Source organism: Phyllobates terribilis, unplaced genomic scaffold (assembly GCF_046119375.1).
Source record: "Phyllobates terribilis strain yellow unplaced genomic scaffold, ASM4611937v1 Scaffold_11__3_contigs__length_659146591, whole genome shotgun sequence".
NCBI lineage: Eukaryota > Metazoa > Chordata > Amphibia > Anura > Dendrobatidae > Phyllobates > Phyllobates terribilis.
This window is the reverse complement of record NW_027362771.1, coordinates 567,952,106-567,968,309: the sequence shown is the minus strand read 5'-3', so window position 1 is coordinate 567,968,309 and position 16,204 is coordinate 567,952,106. Positions and strand designations below refer to the sequence as shown.

The 16,204-nt window shown below is 45.3% G+C and overlaps 1 protein-coding gene across 5 annotated transcripts in view; it reads right to left on the bottom strand.

The window, feature by feature from the left end:
- Positions 1-16,204, bottom strand: part of LOC141166937 (uncharacterized) — a 182,840-nt gene that overhangs the window by 53,992 nt on the left and 112,644 nt on the right. For all 5 annotated transcript variants that reach the window (XM_073654159.1, XM_073654158.1, XM_073654162.1 and 2 more), the window contains exons 2-4: positions 15,606-15,717; positions 2,272-2,398; positions 324-487 (exon numbers count right to left, since the gene is read on the bottom strand). In XM_073654159.1, the coding sequence (XP_073510260.1) occupies positions 324-487; positions 2,272-2,398; positions 15,606-15,672 (358 nt within the window). In that variant the 5' untranslated portion in view covers positions 15,673-15,717. The remainder of the gene's footprint in view (positions 1-323; positions 488-2,271; positions 2,399-15,605; positions 15,718-16,204) is intronic.

The following is a 16,204-nucleotide window of genomic DNA, read 5'->3' as shown; positions in this document are numbered from 1 at the left end:
GACCTGAGGGCTGAAGCACAGGTGAGACACAGGTGCAAACAACATTGCTCGGGCACCTCCATTTTGGAGGAGGTGCCTTATATACGGTAAAGTCCTCCGGCCATTGGCCGGGGACTCCTTAGGACGGAACGCGCGGCCCCTTTAAGAGGGAGGGAGGGCGCGCGCGCGCGCCCTAAGCACAGTGGCCGGGAAGGAGCGCGCGCTGCCAGCAGAGCGGGAGAGGGACGCGGGCACGGAGCAGAGCGGTGAGGGGAACAGCGTCCCTGCCTAGCAGAGGGCAGGGACGCCGGCACTACAGATGGCTCTATAGTCTTGACACCTACCTTCGTTAGACACATTAAGGCGACTCTCTAAACTTCTGTTTGGTAAAAAAGCGAATTTTATGTATGAGGAAAGTGTTAACCCAGAACTAGAAACATTTTTATGACATGTCCATATTTGATGAGTTTCCGTAAATTTGGCTGGTTCCATCTCCTTACAAAAAGGCCTGCAAACATAAATTTTGAAGTTAAACAGGTGGTGAAACCTTCCTCTACACATTTGAAAATATTAATTCTTGACATAAGTGGACATGGACTCATCTTCTCCCCTATACCTATTATATAAACATAAAAATTACAATTTTAAGAACTCATATCCCTTCAACCACTCAATGTTATGTTGAGGATTGAATATTTTAAGGACATTGAATGATAAAAAACAACAACTTGTTTTCAGATGGATAAAAAAAAAGGATGACTGGTTTTCCAGATGTACGGTATTTTTTTGGTACTCCATCCATGTATACTTGTTTCAGCATGACAGAGAAGTTCCTAATGCTCTCTAGCCAATTGAGGAGTACGACTAGAGAGAGGTGGTGAGTGGCTCAATTACAGCAACATGCTTCCACTTCTTATACTGCCCATTACACAAGCTTATCAACAACAGTAAAATGGCCCTCAGTAAACCAATCTACACTGACCAGTGGTGGAGGAGTAGTGTTAGAAAGGATAGAAAGTTTCTCTATCACATCAGCAATCTTCAGGGTCTGCAGAACTTTCCAGGCTTTATGTAAATATCGGCCAAACTGCGGGTAGACCAAGTATATAATGTGAATGGGGGCTTTTCGATTGTACCCTGACATATTTTGGGGTTCAAAAAAATCAGGTAGTTTGAATTCAATCAACTGATTAATTTGTTTGGTCAGCAGATAAGCTGCTGTCAGATGATTCTGACATTGGCTTAATCCACATTGCCAAAGAAAACACAGGAAAGCGACGTTGAGCCCAATGATCCTATGTATGGGGAGCCAGGAGAGATAGTTGTTGGCCAAACGATTGTTCGGCAGACAGCTATCTAACGTGTATCACCAACTTGATTACCTTTTTGAGTATTAGGGTACCATCCTCATAGTGCTGAGTCTCCCAGCTCCCTTTTTCCCAGGTAGTTGATTTTATCAATATGTTACGATACTGGAGTAGAACTGCTGTAAACAAGTGGCCGAAGGAGCAAGAGCAGGAACAACAAGTGGTAATAGATGCTCTTGGAGATAGCAAAGAGTTGTAGGAAACAATCCGGACATGAATGAGAACAGTCTGGGTAAGAAAGTTCAGAAGCTGGAGACTAGAACTAGACTAACAGCTAGACACAATACTCAATCAATGAGTGAGAGATCCATGTGGCTTTAAGCAGGCCAAAACAGTAAATAAGATGGATTCCACAGGTTCAGAAACTGCTATCTTAGTAAAGGGCAATTGCAGAATACAACAGCAGTCTCCATTGTTAAGGAGTGTGATTGCATTCCCTAGTTGATTTCTTCCAAGTAGTGATTTTACCTCCTCACAAAAAGTGAAAAAAATAAAACCTCACAATTGACCAGTATATTTATACAGAAATATTTTGCCTCTCTTTTTGGATATTCTTTTAAAGAAATAAACAATAGTAACGAGCGAGTGTGCTCGGCACTTGTCGATACTCAATCGAGCATTGGGGTAATCAGCTGTGCTAGTTACTTGATCGAGTAACGGGTGGTGCTCAAGACTCTCTCTCTTATCCTCTCTACTTAAGTGTGCATAAATTTATTCTTTCTAACCTTTGATTTTCGTAACAGTGCCATATAATATGATGACTAATATATTAAGAGGATAAAAACTTTGACTGCATTAACAAATACTGTGCTGTATTCTGTAATATTTAGCTCACTGGTTACGCTACGGGTCTCCATTGGAATTTGTGGTTATTAAGGACAACACATAGTAATTATATAAAACCAAGAGAAGGAAAATGATTTACCTTTTATTTATTTCTGCCAAACTCATGTTCACCAGTTTTCGAGAACTTTGGCTTTCTGACCATGAGCAGGTTACAATACTTTCTGTATAGTATAAGAAACAGGACAGACTGTCCTTTAACTTGGAACCTAAGTAGAGAATAAAGGTAAGGGGGCCGCACACAAAATCTATATACATCATCACATTCAATATTTGCGTGGTTGACAGAGACATTTCATACCATAACACTGGGATGTGCCATCAATTGCTCCAAAGAAAACTCATGGAGATCTTTCTTTTTTTGACACTGATTAAGTTTTGGAGATCGCATCGTCAGACAACGCGGCTACATCTGATGTGGAATGTGTTTTTTACAGTAGCAGCAAAGTGGATGAGTTTTACCTTAATATCATCAAATCAAATACTGTTTGTTTTTATGAAGTCTGGGGTGCGGATTCATCATGTAAATTGTCTTTTATTGCGTTTTTGAAATCTGCAGCATGTCATTTTCTGTTGAGGAGACTCAGCTTTTTGGTGCAGATTATTTTAATGGAGACACTAAATTCTCAGGTTAAACTGCTGGCCTCAAATATATTGTGGATTTTTTGCGTAACCCCTGTAGGGGGAGTTTGGTGTATAGAAATTGAGGGTGATAGGAGCAGACAGTGTTTCCCAGTAAGAGATATTAAAGGGGTGGTCCGAAGGAAAATAATTCTTCCCTATCTATTTAGTCCCATAATCTAAGTTATTTTCTAATATACTAGCTTTAAAAATTCCATACCGTTCCTTAACTACCCTATATAACTACTTTTCTAGTTTTTTTCTCTACTTTTTGTGTGATGACGATTTGAGTATCCCCAGTGCACGCATGGATACTCAAACAAAGCATTATCAGAACAGGGGACAGAGGCTGTGGTCTTTGTCACAGCCCCTGCCCCTCCCTAAAATGAAGCATCATCAGTGGGAAGAGGCTGCGGTCACTGTCACAGCCCCTGCCGCTCCCTGAAATGAAGCATCATCAGGGGGAAGAGGCTGCGGCCACTGTCACAGCCCCTGCCCTTCCCTGAAATGAAGCATCATCAGGGGGAAGAGGCTGCGGTCACTGTCACAGCCCCTGCCGCTCCCTGAAATGAAGCATCATCAGGGGGAAGAGGCTGCGGTCACTGTCACAGCCCCTGCCCCTCCCTGAAATGAAGCATCATCAGGGGGAAGAGGCTGCGGTCACTGTCACAGCCCCTGCCCCTCCCTGAAATGAAGCATCATCAGGGGGCAGAGGCTGCGGTCACTGTCACAGCCTCTGCCCCTCCCTGAAATGAAGCATCATCAGGGGGAAGAGGCTGCGGTCACTGTCACAGCCCCTGCCCCTCCCTGAAATGAAGCATCATCAGGGGGAAGAGGCTGCGGTCACTGTCACAGCCTCTGCCCCTCCCTGAAATGAGGCATCATCAGGGGGAAGAGGCTGCGGTCACTGTCACAGCCCCTGCCCCTCCCTGAAATGAAGCATCATCAGGGGGCAGAGGCTGCGGTCACTGTCACAGCCCCTGCCCCTCCCTGAAATGAAGCATCATCAGGGGGAAGAGGCTGTGGTTACTGTCACAGCCCCTGCTGCTCCCTGAAATGAAGCATCATCAGGGGGAAGAGGCTGCGGTCACTGTCACAGCCCCTGCCCCTCCCTGAAATGAAGCATCATCAGGGGGAAGAGGCTGCGGTCACTGTCACAGCCCCTGCCCCTCCCTGAAATGAAGCATCATCAGGGGGCAGAGGCTGCGGTCACTGTCACAGCCTCTGCCCCTCCCTGAAATGAAGCATCATCAGGGGGAAGAGGCTGCGGTCACTGTCACAGCCCCTGCCGTTCCCTGAAATGAAGCATCATCAGGGGGAAGAGGCTGCGGTCACTGTCACAGCCTCTGCCCCTCCCTGAAATGAGGCATCATCAGGGGGAAGAGGCTGCGGTCACTGTCACAGCCCCTGCCCCTCCCTGAAATGAAGCATCATCAGGGGGCAGAGGCTGCGGTCACTGTCACAGCCCCTGCCCCTCCCTGAAATGAAGCATCATCAGGGGGCAGAGGCTGTGGTTACTGTCACAGCCCCTGCTGCTCCCTGAAATGAAGCATCAACAGGGGACAGAGGCTGCGGTCACTGTCGCAGCCTCTGCCCCTCCCTGAAATGAAGCATCATCAGGGGGAAGAGGCTGCGGTCACTGTCACAGCCCCTGCCCCTCCCTGAAATGGAGCATCATCAGGGGGCAGAGGCTGTGGTTTCAGTCACAGCGCCTGCTCCTCCCAGAAACGAAGCATCATCATTGACACTTGTTTCAGGGGCTGGTTCCTGCTTTGTCCCTAAGTGTCTCCTCCTTTGTGCAATGTTTCCACAAGCGTCCTGTGCGATGAGAGTGGCGTCCGGTCTGTTGTCAGCTTAGTTGAATAGTAATAAGCCAGCAGCAGAGCGTTATCACTATACCCAGCAGAAACTAGCGACGTCACCTGCGGGGTGGTGCTATTTCTCTTGCTCACCGGGTATAGTGACACCGCTCTGCTGCCGGCTTATTACTATTCAGCAATGCAAGTCTATGGTTCCGTGAAAAAAATCGGACAACACTCGGTTGCTATCCATGTGTATTTTGTGTAGTTTCTTTTTGCTTGGAGATATGGGAGATTCAGACTGGAAAATGGTGACTTTCTTTAAAACAATCGGCACATAGTTTGGCCTTTCCTGGGTTTCAGCACAAGGTTCTTCTGCGTCCATCCAACCATGACTTGGTCATTCACTTTAATAATTTCATCTCCTGGAAAGATCTGGCCACAGTACCAATGCTTTTTTTACTGATTGATAGATCAGAGAAGGTCGGGAAACATATTTTTTCTCATCACTGAAAAAACTGATGAAACTGACCAAAATCTGATGAAAATCTGACACTCTAATATAAAACACTGATGAAACTTGGGCCATTTTTCTCGTACGTGAAAAAAACTGACGTCTGAATGAGGTTGTAGACTGAGAATCCAGGCACTTAAGCATAGGGGGTAGAGGTAACACTTACAGCTCAGCCCTAAAGCCTGAAAGGAACTAAAAGTCCCACTGCCACAAAAGAATACACCAGTATCATATCTTTATCAGCCATAATATTATGGTGGTAACACTGATCTTTTTCATTATATCAACAGTAGGACTATAAATGACTTTGTCAGGGACCAAATTGTGAAGGATGTGCAGCATAGGAGGTCTTATGAGATGTTCTTATCATGCAGTGGTCATTACTCTTTAAAAGTGGTCTAAGGAAGGACAACTGATCATGGGTGCCCAAGGTTTATTGATGGTTGTGGGGCATCCATGTGATCCACTCCCACAGAAAATATTAATAAATAGCTGAAAAATTACTGCTGTCTATATCTCTCGCACAGTGTGGGAAAGACGAAGTGCAACATAAAGGGATGAGAGGAGGGTAGCCCAAACACTAGGGAAAGGAGGAGTGGAGACCACTAGGCAGATCTAATATCACCCTACCTGTCCTACCGTCCATATACAGGTTCTGCACCTATTGCCGAACAGGAAACCTAATCCCTGTATATCCCTAGAGCTAGGCCCTAGATAGGGGGGGGGTGAGCACTGGTCAGTCCCCACTATAAACTAAAGAGAACAAGGGAGACAAACAAAAGGGAGACCTTGAGCAGACACCAGAGAGATAACACCAAACATCCTCCAAGGGCACCAGAGAGGAAGCTAGCCGACTTCTATTACTCCAAGCTTTCACAAAGAATAATAATATCACCGGCGACTCCCTGAAGCAGACTGAGCATTTATAAACACCCAGATGAAGGTATGTCAATCAGAGCAGGATGGAGGTTGCCGCTGGGTCAAAAAATCAAAAGGATTAAGAAGGCGTCTGCAATACCAAATGCAGTGACCTTCTGCAGCCAGATCCAGAGCGACTGTCTGTTACATCTGACACACCCGTGACATTATAATAGAAAAGTGCCAGTAGAGCATCACGGCTTTCTGTTTATGGAGATGTCTGGTAGATCAATCAGAGTGTCCATGCTGAGCCTTGACTTTCGCCAAAGGAACTTGCAGTGGACATTGAACATCAAAACTGGATTTAAGGGAGATATGAAGTTCCAATAATGATGATGACCATTTACTATTCTATATTCATGTACGTGTATTTTCAACTATTTTACAGCTATGTTTCTGTCTTATGTTTTTTGGAGCAGACAGGAGTTTGACCTTGGCACGTGGATAGGGCTGAGTGACCATATAGTACAATAAGCAGTAGCCAAATACAAGTGACCTGAAACTATCATTTTAATAGGGACCACAGCTTGAAGACCCTGAATCGCAATTGCATATGGCATTGTGCTAATGTGATGCTTGAGGAAGATGCTAGAGAAAAGTTTTAAGGCGGTGATTAGCTCCATCACAGGGTCAGTCATTAGAGGGTGTATATAGAACTATAGTGTGTACAGTAACATAGAACAGTCAAGCTGACCAGCCCCCTTCTTGACTTGATTGACGTCCCAAGCCACCGCTAGGAACACTCTGCGCATGCGCACCTACCCCATTCAAGAGGTTGGACTCAGCTGCAAAACCAGACAAAGAGCAAAAAGCAAGTATGGTTTTATCTAAACGTGGACAACTACTTTAATATAAATTTCTGATAAAACCTCCTTAAAGGAGTTTAATAGGGCTAAGCTGCAATACTAGACCCAACCCATGTTCAAGAGTTATGCTATTTCTTGAACAAAAACAAACCTTTTTTTTTAATCTCATGTAATTCCTTTAAAGGGGTTGTCCAGGCTTGGGGCTCAAGCCTGCAGTATCTCTATGTGACTGCAGACTTGTGACTCCTCACATCATGCAGCATTTGCCCTGTCAGGATTCTCAAGTACCAACGCCGGTAGCCGGTGGACGCTTGAAGGCAAGTATCCAATTTGCATACATGCAGTTACATGCCAACTAGATTTACGCAGCCTCGGTTAACACAAGTGAATTCAGTGAGCTGGACATGTATAGTTGGAATGAGGCCGGAAGTATGTAAGTCACATGACCGCCCGTTCCTGGTGCCGGCACCGGAGAATCCTGACAGCGCTCTGTGTCTGCAGGCTTGAGCCCCATGACTGAACAATTCCTTTAAGTTTGAACTACATAACCATGAACTGATATGAACACATACTTGAAAGCTCTCCTGGGACGTCTGAGGGGTTCCCTGAATAAGGAAAGACCTCCCAGATTCTTGGAAGAATCAGTAAGTCTCCCGAGCTCTGTCGAACCTGCATAAAACTTCATTGAAATCTGTGATTTAGAGAAGTTTCTAAATTAAGAGAGGTGTGGAAAGGAAGGGAAAAGGGCATGTAGAAGTAAGGAATGGGGGTTGAGTGTTGTGACTTCAGAAAAGGTGCACATTTAATCCAAAAGCCTGAATGCTCTACAAAACTTAGCAAGTATGTATAAACAGCAATGGCTTCTTGTACAAGTTTGCTATGTGAGGCCCTTCCTTGTCAAACGCAATGTTTTGTGTCCTCCTTCTTGTCCTTTCGGTGTATGCTCCAAACCTTGGTTTACTGTAGTATCCTAATCCGTAATGTTCTGTGGTTTTGTGCTCCATTGGCTTTGCACTCAAGTCTTTGCTGAATCTTTTCATGTATTGCTTTTGACCAATTACATGACCATTACTCTACTTGATCATATCTCACCAACATGTGGTGTCTCATATAGCCACTTTTTGATGGACAGCTGTATATGAGAAGTTAGAGTGTTAGACCACGGACATGTGAGAACATTGTCTTGTGGGCAAATACAACTGTCTCATCCATTGAATTTTAAATGACTGTTACTGTGTGTAATTTGGTTTTATACTTTTTACTCATCACAATTTTATTTTGTTCTTTCATTGTGTTTGTAGCACAATCATAGAGGATCTTGGGTGAGAAAAACTATAGAAACTATAGAAAAACTATAGTTATCAGTGAATAAAAAAATCCTCGGAGTAACTTACATGTATGGTTCTTCTTTTACATTATGACTGTACATGTGCTTTGAAGTGGATATTACACAGGGTTTCACTTTTCGTCCTTTGTTTTTTATATCGAGTAATTTTAGCAGAATCATGTGTGAAACCCCCAACCTAATCACTGCTTAAGATCTGTACAAGTCATTCTGAGGTTTAGCTATTCCGTTCACAGAATCAATGTGGGTACAACAGGAACTTTCCACTCACCGTTTGATTTTCTTTTTCTATGCAGATAGAACAAGAAAATTACTCTGGAAGTACAACAGAATACCGTTGTAGCGTATTAAAGAAAATCAGATTTAGCTATTGTTTAAAGCGGTTATACAAAGTTTGGAAGTTATACCATAGCTTTCCGATTGTTGGGGGTCCGACCACTGGGAATGGCATTGATCCCAAAAAACAGGGCACTGAAGAATCTTGTGTGAATGGGCTGAGGTGAGTCATAAGCACCTCCATTCCCATTCATTCTTAATGGAAGAGCAGCTGCTCAGCAATCTCTGGTGGTCCCATAGGCCCCCTTCACATGTCCGTTTTGTACATTCATATGCGGGCTGTTTTTAAAGGGCTACAAATACGGACATATGCACGTCAGGTTTTTCACACGGCCCTTGTGTTTGTGTGAAAAACCTGCAGACATGTCAGGTTTTTTTGCGCAGCAAGCACAAAATGCTTGCTGCACACATGCACACTGATGACACACAGATGACATCTGTGTGTAATCAGCGTGACACTCACCAGTGCCTGGGAATCAGAGGCTCAGTTAGCGCTGATCCCTGGCACAGCTGCTGGAGGCAGCTTTCATCATTGTCCCCTGCGGGGGGCCCACTCATGGTCGCTGCCACCAGGCTCCCCCAACTCACGGGCGCTATAGTGCGCCAGTGTTCCTGACGGTGAGTGGGCCCCCCTCCGCTTGCTCAGGGACCCGGCACTTGCGCCGGGTGCTGATGCCAACCCTGAGCAGTACCCTCTAAGATGTCATCGCTTTTCACTGATGCTGCCCTCGCAGCACCTCATTGTCTCATGGTTTGCATCTTGTATGGTCACCTCATGCCACTGTTCAGGTTATAAACCAAATATCGCAGAGATGGAGTGTGGGACAGTATGTCGGAAAGGTAAGGGATATTGTTGATTTTTCTTTTAGTTTTACAGGGGACAATGGCTTCAGGGAATTAGGTGTGAGGTGATTATTTTTGTTGTTTATTATTTTCAGTTTTTTACAGAGGACACGGACTTCAGAAGAATAGGCATACGTTGAGTATAAATGTGGTTTTTTTTAAATACATGTGTTAAACCATGTGTAATTTTATTTCAAATAAAGGATGTTTTACAGGCTATGTCTTTATCTACAAAATTTTGGTATGGGGTTAGCAATGGGGGCGACTTCTAGATGCCTCTTCATTACTAACCTGGGCTTCATGTCAGCTGCCAATACAAGGCTGATATGAACCCCAACCTTATTACCCCACTTGCCACCGCACCAGGGCAAGTGGGATGAGCCGAGGCTAAGGGACAGATTTGGCGCATCTTATTGCTGCACTATTTCTGGGGCCGCTGAGGGCTGATATTATTAGCCTCAGAGGGGGCCAGGATCCATGGCCTCTTCCCTGGCTATTAATATTAGCTCGCAGCTGTCTGTTTAGCCTTTGCTGGTTAGATTTTATAGGGTGACCCTACGTCAACTTTTTTCTGGGATCTCCCTGTAATATAGCCAGTAAACGCTAATCAAACAGCTATGGCTGTTATTAATAGCCAGGGAACATTTTTGGCTAATGGCCCCTTCCCTGGCTAGTAATATCAGCCCCCAGCCATGGGCATTCCCTCTGCTGGTTATGAAAATGACATGGGAGCCCACACCATTTTTTTTAATTCTTCATTTTACACTGGATGTACTCAGCTGGGGTGGAATACAACTCCCAGCATTGTCTCCTGCTCGTGCTGATCTCAGCGCGACCAGGCGACAATGATGAGGTTTGCCTTCAGCAGCTGGCACCTGGGATCAGCGTGAACTGTACTGCTTTTCCCATGCGCCGGTATGTGTCACACAGACCACACACGGATGTGTCATATGGACAGACAGACGGACACACAGATGTCACACGTATACCACATGGATGTCACATATGGACATACGGATGGCATATGGACACAGACCATGGATTTCACCAGTACTGTTTTTTCCTGTACGAGAATCACCAGCACATCTGAAGGAGGCCATAGAGAATGAATGGAGCACAGGTGCACATGATCATTCCATTCACATGAAGCTCTTCAGAACTCCAATTCTCCAGATCAGTGGCGATCCCTGAAGTTGGATCCCCAGCAATCGGGAAGTTATCCTGTATCCTAAGGATAACTTTCAAATCTAGTACAAACTGTTTAAATCAACTTTGAATACTAAACATATGGAGGGGGTATTATTATTTCCTTTCCATATCACTATCTAATTAGCCAGATATTTCCTGTTCTGTAAACATCACTTTTAAGCAGTCACTTCATTATCATCACAGGCCACATTACTAGGGAAGGTTACTCCCAGGCCAGCTTCTGCCATGTGACGAGATGAGCATCTCGCCTCAGACGGCAGTTTGAGTTGTCTCCCATTTTGTCTCCTCCCAATGAGTTGACTGTTGTACTGACAGACAGTTTGGAGAACAGGGAAAGTACGGGAATGATATTTGTTGCAGGAAGTACAGTGAGGGGCAATTATTTATTCAGGGGATCATCATAGGGCAGATACTTTTATTCAGGAGCATTATAATGACACTGTTATTTTTAAGGGCACCACGTCGGGATGTGCTGCAGAAGACCGGAGAAGAGAGAAGTCTGCAGAGACAAGTTGTGGATGTGAAAAATCATCATGGTGTCTGGACCCGATGATGAAGAAAGGAATGAGAAGGATTCCAAACGAAAATGTCACCTATAAGATACCTAGGTATAAATGTTTATTTGTGATACTGTAATACCTAAAAGTTGGGGATTAAATATGCTTTTAAAGTCTTGATGTTTTCCACTGTTTCCTGCAGAGATCTGTATTGTTTTGCGCATTTAGATTTGCTATTTGCTCTTTCATTGTGTGTGTTACTTTAAGGTCACGGCCCCACTATCAGTATTTGGTCAGTATTCGGCCAAAACCAGGAGTGGGTGATAAATGCAGAATTGGTGACTTGTTTCTATTGTACCTTTTCTCTGATTGTTCCTTACCTGGTTTTGGCTCCCACTCCTGAGAAAAAATACTGACCAATAGTGGGGCCGTGGCCTTAGAAGGATAATTCAGCATTTCATATACCTTAGAGTTCCCAGCTCCAGGTAATAAGTAGTTAATCACATCACCTATCTGGTAGCTAGGGAATAGCTTCGTGGGTGGTACAAAATTGCTGCAACCATGTTTTCTAGTTGGAGTTGTCAGAGAGTTCAGTCAGAGAAGAGCAAAGAACAGCCAGCAACATGTAGGAGATTTAGTCTGGAAAGGAGAAACTGATCCAGCTCCATGATTCAATGACATGTTAAACATATATAGTCTTTTATTTCCAAAATTTAAAAACTTAGATGATAACAAAAAATAGGTGCAAGTGGAAAAGAAACTCACAACATTAGAGGTAATGGGGGAACATAGGTAGAAGGAATATGAAGATAACCAGAAGCGTTTCGAAAGCTGTACGTCAACTTTGGTTTGAACATATTGAAACAAAAAGGGAAGAACTTTATAGGAAAGAGGTAATTAAGGAGATGATAATTCAGGTGGAAAAGATCCATTAGAAATAACCCTATTAGAAGAGGCACATATACATGGTTGGTAATATAATACACACCTATCCTCTACATGACAATAATAATATAAAAACAATGACAGAAAAATGTAAAGATAAAAACAATAATTTGATACACATTTGATAAAAAATGAAGAAAGAGAAAGAAAAGCAAATCTGTTGTTAATAGTGTAGCATGATTTTCCTCCTGAGATTTAAGCCATGGGGTACTTGTGAAGACACAGGATCTTCTGTGGGCGTAACACTACTCAGACAACACAGGGTGCGGGTAATACAGCGTGGCAATACTTTATTGAACCACAAAGCGGACAATAAACGGGTAGAACAGTCCCAGCAAGTACCCAAAATGGTGCAAATTACAGAGTACCTCACCCTTCTACTGGCCTGCCTGGGATAGAACAGTTGCAATTTCGGGGCTTCCAGGGCCACCAGTGGCACCCAACTTTTGGTGGGCCCCCAAAGTGAGGCGGTAATGACCAGCTTAGGAAACTAGCTCAGAGCAGTGAGGTCTGGGGCCAGGTGACCTGTTTGTCCTAACCTGGATTCTTCAAGACATCTCTGAGGGTTCAGCAATGGTCAATGGAACCGATCTGTATTCCTCCAGCAGGGGCCGAAGTCCACTAAGCTGACATGCTGTAGAATGACACTGAATAGAGGCAGAAATCCCCTTTTTATAGATCACAATTGTCCTTGCAGCTATAATTCACAGGTCAAGGGTCAGGGATGAAAGTGGAAAGAGGTCATGACTCATTGTTTGAGCATTTAATCAACTTGCATAGTTTGTCCTCCATTGCTCGGCAAATCAAGAACTCCCTTGGCTGGTATAATACGTAATCAGCATATTATCAAAAATTATTGCTCCATTACCCTATCTTGCAAGATTTGCAGACAATGAGTTGCAGTACATCTTAACTCGAGTGTCAACATTGTCTGAGAGGAATCGCTACCCCTGTGTTGACATGATGCTGGGCCAGGGGTGTTCGACCAGCCAACTTGTGAACAGGAAGCCATATATTTCAAGCAGTTTTGTTAACTGCTGCTTCTGTTTTGGACCAAGCCGCTCTCCCAACGGGACATCAGTTAACCCCATTCCCATTTTGGATTCCACTAATAAGTCGGGGATCTGGTCCATATCTGGGTCATCTAAAGGGGGACAGCAAACTGCTAAATTGGCAACTACCCTTTCCTCATAAGCATTTAGCCTGTTGACATGATATGTCCGTTCACATACACCTGTTCGATCCAGGGCCACGATGTAGTCAGTATCCTCGCATTTCCTGGTGATGGTGAATATGTGACGCTCCTGCGGGTTGAGTCGCCACAGAGGTACTGCATCTCACCCAGAGGTGTGGTATCTCACTCTCAGGTAAGGAGGGAGTACTGCCCGGGACCCACCCACCTGCATCCAACTCTACACCCTTCCAGACGAGCAGGATGGGCAAGATGCATTGGCTTATGCTGAGCTCTGTCCCTGGTTGGAAGTGGGGGGGAACCGAGTGAGGGGGAACCAAGTAGTGGGTGTGGGTGGAGGAAGAAGGACAGGGGAGCACTTCAGTAGGAGTACTAAAGGGAACCATCTTGGGAAGGAGACCGAGTATTATGATCTGCTACAAGAACTAAGGAAAGAAAGGGAATCTGTCCCTACAATAAGACTGAGCTGATTCCCTACGTTGCAGCGGGCGACCTGTTCCTTGTGAACAGACTAGCCTTCGTCCTCAGCTAGTCTGAACACAGACCTATAGAATAAAGGGAGGGGTCCCTAAAAGAACTAAGGACTGGAACAAAATTGGACACCTCCTAGCAGATGTTGTAGCGGAGCAAAAAGACAAACAGACAAAAAGTACTTTGAGGTCCAAAGGACCAAACGAACTAGAGAGATAGGTACAAAAGCACCTGGCTAGATAGAGAGTCAAATAACATTGAAGTCCAGCAAAGCCAGAAGGGCGGAGCTGGAATAAATAGGCAGCAGGTCACGTGACCAAAATAGAAAAAACTAACAGGAGAGTTCTAACACCGAGAGAGTCTTAGGAGATGTAGTGGGAGCAGGAGCTCTGTAGGAGCCTCTGTAGAGAGGCCCAGGAGGATAGGCTGGAAGAGGATGGGAGCAGAGGGAAGGCTCCAGAAGTGAGGGGATCCCAGGGGCACGGCGAGTGCGGAAGCCACCCGTGCGCCCGACCCAAATCTACCAGAGTGTGGAGGGATCAGGCCATAAAGGGGACCGGTCCCTAACTATTGGAGAACTATAAGGCTCAGCTAGAAACCGGAGGCTTCTGTACTTTCAGGGTGCAGTTGCTCACAACCGCAACTAAATTGCCAAAAAGGTGGCCGCATAGGATTCAGGGGACTGCAGGTTGCCCGCCAAGATTCGAGGTTACCGGCTTGGGACACTGGTTGCGAGGCACAGGGCAGGAGGGTGAGAGCCAGCGCAGGAAGACGACCGAGGAATACACACAGACTGGGGTCCCATTATGTACTCTTGAAACACCTGGGAGTTTGCTGAACCCCTGCCTTGGTAAACACAGGACGGCGTGGGTGGTTACCCTGGCGCTGGGAACCAGGAGTCTGACAACTGTGAGTAAACCTTGAAGACTGCACCCCACTGTGTGCTAGAATTATTATCAGCGCCATCCCCTGCACCACACAGCACATCAACATCTACCTCATCTATAACATCACTGCACCGCCCTGGAGCTTAGCTCTGCCTGTGGAGAGCTGAACCAACTCTGCTGCATCACCATCAGCTCCAGAGGATCTGCACCGCAGCGGCGGCTCCTTATAGCTGCATACCACAGGTGGGGTCACGAACACTTATATAAAAAACTATAATCCCCTTTCAATAATTCCCCTTTGATTGACCGCCCTGGGTCATGGACAGGGTCATCGCCACTGTGACATCCCCTGCATCGACCGGCCTGGCACCGAGTACCCCACGGCCCAGGGGGCGCGTCATATTTGGCGTCACGAACAGGATATGAACCAACCCGTTATAACCGGGTATTGTGCGCCTAGTGCCTGTGTTGTATACTGAATGTGGCACCCGCCCCAGAAGAACAGCACCATTATGTGCGTGGTAAAAGACAACAAGGAACCTCTCATCGTGGGACGGGTCCCAGAATGGCGCCAAAAGCGCAGCCCGCCCCATGCGCCTGTGGCCATATATCTAGACCTGTCCATCAGTCTGGGGAAGCCGCCCCCAGGTGTGGCCGACAGCAAGCAGCCATGGGACCGCCCCAGAAAGAGGAGAGTAGAAGAGAAACCTTGGAGACAGGGCGGGGTCTCCAGCAGAGCAGCCAGACCGCTCCCGGCAGGCACGATGAAGGGAGACCTGCCTCAAACTCCGGCCCGTGGCCTGCCGCCAGGAGCAGTATCCCTCAACCTGGAGGGAGTAGTGGCTAAACTGTCCCTGGAGGATACTGGATTCCTCTGAGATGAGGTACAAGAGCTGGGCCGGCGGATTGAGGAGGCCCAGCAAGCTGATCACTGATGTTATCTACACACTAGCAATTCAATTCATGAGCAGTCACATTTTTTTCACAAAATGCCATTGTATTGTAACAATTAATAAAAATGAAAAATTCAAACCTTTATTTCCAGGAAATGCTGATAGAAGGCAACAGGTCACACAACACAAGATAACGCTTTTAGTCATATTCTTAGAAAACGTACAGATTGCTTTCAATATCACACCTGAGATCTGCAATAGAGTAAAGTTGAAAAAGATTTTCAGAAAGACACCCATGGAAGAAATCAGATACAGTATGAATCAGGGGATACTAAGAGATGAAAGGCCAGAACCAAAATTTTGAATGGATCCCTCGCTTCATGAAGCTTAACGTGTAGTTATACCAACACCAATATAGTCCAGAAAAAATCATATACAGGGTCTCATGCAACTACGTAAAACAAATAAAGAAATAAAGAAAATGACTGAGGAGGTCTTTTTTTGGCCTGTGAGACCAAACCCAGAAGAATGGATAGTAAGTCTATCTGAGGAGATGGCACAACTCTACTGCCTGTGAGATTGTTGTACAGTGAGAAAATTATGTTTCATAGCTTATAAACTACAGGACAGTCCCACCAAATGTGTAGCATAGTTCCAGGAGCATTGGAAAATCTGGGTTATCAAATAGGGGCATCAATGGACTCCACTTGCGGGATAGAGAATGAGGTTAGGACCAATT